Below are 3,190 nucleotides of genomic sequence, written 5' to 3'. Positions count from 1 at the left end.
ACCCAAAAGGTAACAAACATTTCACAAACAAAAGGATCACATACACACATTCTAGAACTGAAATATTACAGAAAATATTATTGCTTCTTAACAGTAATTTTTTGAAGTCCCATAAAAATACACTGAGATCTCTTCAATGCATTTAAAAACAAATCTGCTTCAGCATATTTGCTCTCTTTTTTGTCTTTTATGCTACTTTTAGCTAACCTATAGCTTTACTTTTGCTCTTTTAGCTTTTAGCTACTGTTTAGGTAGCCTTTTGCTACTTTTAGCATAAAGCTACACTGTTGCTCTTTTAACTTCTAACTGTTCTGCTCCATTTAGCTAGCCTTTCCATATTCTTTCCATATTTTTAGGTTTTGCTACTTTCTGCTATATTTAGCTAGTTTTAGTTGTTAACTAGCATTTTGCTACTTCTAACATTTAGCTAAGCACTTTTAGCTACATTCTTACTAATTTTATCTTCTGTTTTACTGTTTTTTGCCTCTGTTCCTTTTCATGTATGTACGTCTTAACTTTTAAAACTTAGTTTCAGCTTCATTAAAAAAATGACTGCATTAAATCACTGAGGGAGGAGGAAGATCAGTGTAACTGAAACATTCTTAGGAACAAATATCAACAAGAAAGCAAAAACTTCCTGGTGGTGCGTTCACTGCGCCGCGGATTTCAGCGGGGGTATGTCGTTTTCTTCGTTATCAAAAGGCTAATATGGAAAAAAACAAACCTAATTTTTAACTGGCCTGTGTAAAACACTGTTTTTAGATGCTTGGTTTGTCATTTTGTGTGGCACGACTTTATCGAATAAAAACAAAAACAAACAAGCATCCGGAAATCTCTTACTTCGACATGAGTATCTAAATTCCGAGACCATTGAAAGCAGCACGAGTCAACTTTTTCCTGTCAGCTGCGGTGGGGATTTTCTCACAAGGAAGTGTTTTCTACATTACCTGCGTCACCTCGTTGTTGCTGTCGCGGCGTTTTCGGTTCGAAAGTCTGTTGGAAATGTGTCTTGTGAAGATGGCTCTTCTTCGGACCGCGGTTCCGGTTCTGGTTCTGGTTCTGTGCGCGACGCTGTCGTCCGCGCTGGACATTTTATCAGGTCACGCGCTCAACTGCTCGCGACAGGTGAGACGGAGTTCACAGATATTTACTGAATTAGTCCTTAAAAAAACAAACAAAAAACGAACTAATGCTATAAAAAAGTCTGAAGTGTTTGACGGGGTAAAAAGTGCTGATTGTAATAAATATAATCTGTGTACTTTTTTGTACTTTACTCATCTTTAATGGAAATAAAAGGAAGTATATCACTGGAATGCGAAGGCGGATGATCTTTGTTCCTGAAGTGTGTGTGTGCGCGTGCGTGTACACGTGTCTGTGTGTGTGTGTCAGAGAATTTGTGTTACAAAAATATTCCTTGAACCCCTGGCTGAATTTCAACAAAGCTTGCAGAAAATAAACACTGGATGTACTTCTACAACTAAATAACCACTGGAGTCAACCAGATTCAAAATGGCTGCCAGAGCCAACAAATACTTGACTATAACTAAAAAATAACTCTAAAATTTTGTGCTGTAGTAGTTCAGCCTGACCTCCATCAAATACTCCGTGCACTAACAAATTGTGGAAGGTGTTTGTAATGTTTAGAAAGTGTGGATGTGCGTCTGCAACTGATTAACTTTAGAGTCAGCTCAATCCAAGATAGATGCCAAAATGTACTTTTTTGTCATTTGTCAGCATAAGATGATCTTAACTTTGGCAACTGACTGTCACGTTTTTAATTTGTGTATTTTGTTACACATTTGTAAGCTAAATGTGAGACTCATGTGTTGTTCTTCTGTTTCCTGTCTCAGGATTTGAATTGTACAGCGACGCAAAGTGAGTGAAACTTTTATGAACGCCTTTGACATTTCCTTATCTTACTTGTTTAACAAATTCACAAATTTTTAATGTTTCTCAGTTGTCTTTTATGTTGTAACACAGAGTTTAGGAGATGGGTGCTCTGACTTTGTAAATGTGTAACTTCTATACTTTTCAAAATAATCTCTTCTAATCAAAATGTATTGAGATTTTGTCAAATCCTTCAAAAATATTGTTCTCTTTGAAATAATCTGCTGCTAATCCTACTTCTGCTGCTGGTAACATCCATCCATTCATCCATCCATCCATCCATCCACCCATCCATCCATCCATCCATCCATCCATCCATCCATCCATCCATCCATCCATCCATCCATCCATCCATCCATCCATCCATCCATCCAACCATTCCTCCCTCCTCCCTCCATCCATCCATCCATCCACATGCTGCAGTGGATATACTGATTTTTTTTTTGTAAAATGTATTATTCTAACTGCTTCTTTTTTTGTCAACAGGAAGTATAAATTACCTGAAGGCCACCGAGCTTCACGTTCTCGTGTTCTCCACCAATGAGAACCGGTGCATTCGGTATTCTTTCCAAGACAAGCTTCAGATGCGAAGTCCGTCAGGGGAAAAGGTGAGAGGCTCATATCATGTCAGAACTTTATTTTCATTTATTTCAGAAACAGTGTTGGGTGCGGTATCAGTCCAAAGTCAAACGTTTGGACGTGTGTGTATTTATTTGTAACTTTTAATAAGTGATAACATGTTAAATATAGTGAAATGCATTAATGGCAGGGCTTCTTTAGGAGCCAGAGAGATAGAAAGTGGGTGCACAAGGCGAGCGAGGGTCTGTATATAGTATCCCTTCATTTGTCTGTCCGTTAGCGAAATATCTTTTGAACCACTGGGTTGATTTTATTAAAACTCAAAGCAATCGCTGCATGAAAGACTGCAACCGATTCATTTAAATGTATTTCTTCGAAGAAGGCTACGCTTTTACTTCTATGTTTGTTTTTGTGTTCGAACAAAGGACTTTTATTTGAAGACTTGGAAAAAAGTTACTCAAGTTTAGAAAAAGAAACCTTTAAAAACTATAATCTTAAATAACAATATCAATCCCTCCAGGATTTTGCGGGGCATTTTCCTAAAAGTTGCGATTTTCTTTTTTTACTAAATTCAATAAACAACCATAACTTTTAATATATAAACCAAAAATCCTTCCTAGTTTTGTAAGATAATTCCCAACAAACATTGACATTCTCAAAAGGTGCTTTATTTGAGAACTTTGATAGCTTCTAAACTGACATTCATGAGCATTTCTGGATTGTC

The 3,190-nt window shown here is 37.0% G+C and overlaps 1 protein-coding gene across 1 annotated transcript in view; it reads left to right on the top strand.

Moving 5' to 3' along the window:
* Window positions 1–873: 873 nt before the first annotated feature.
* LOC108229489 (interleukin-17 receptor A) overlaps window positions 874–3,190 on the top strand; it is a 7,471-nt gene continuing 5,154 nt past the window's right edge. Inside the window, exons 1-3 of the mRNA XM_017405160.3 lie at window positions 874–1,125; window positions 1,851–1,875; window positions 2,374–2,495. Of these exons, the coding sequence (XP_017260649.1) occupies window positions 1,003–1,125; window positions 1,851–1,875; window positions 2,374–2,495 (270 nt within the window). The 5' untranslated portion in view covers window positions 874–1,002. The remainder of the gene's footprint in view (window positions 1,126–1,850; window positions 1,876–2,373; window positions 2,496–3,190) is intronic.

Source organism: Kryptolebias marmoratus, linkage group LG1 (genome assembly GCF_001649575.2).
Source record: "Kryptolebias marmoratus isolate JLee-2015 linkage group LG1, ASM164957v2, whole genome shotgun sequence".
Taxonomy (NCBI): domain Eukaryota; kingdom Metazoa; phylum Chordata; class Actinopteri; order Cyprinodontiformes; family Rivulidae; genus Kryptolebias; species Kryptolebias marmoratus.
This window is presented reverse-complemented; position numbering and strand designations above follow the sequence as displayed.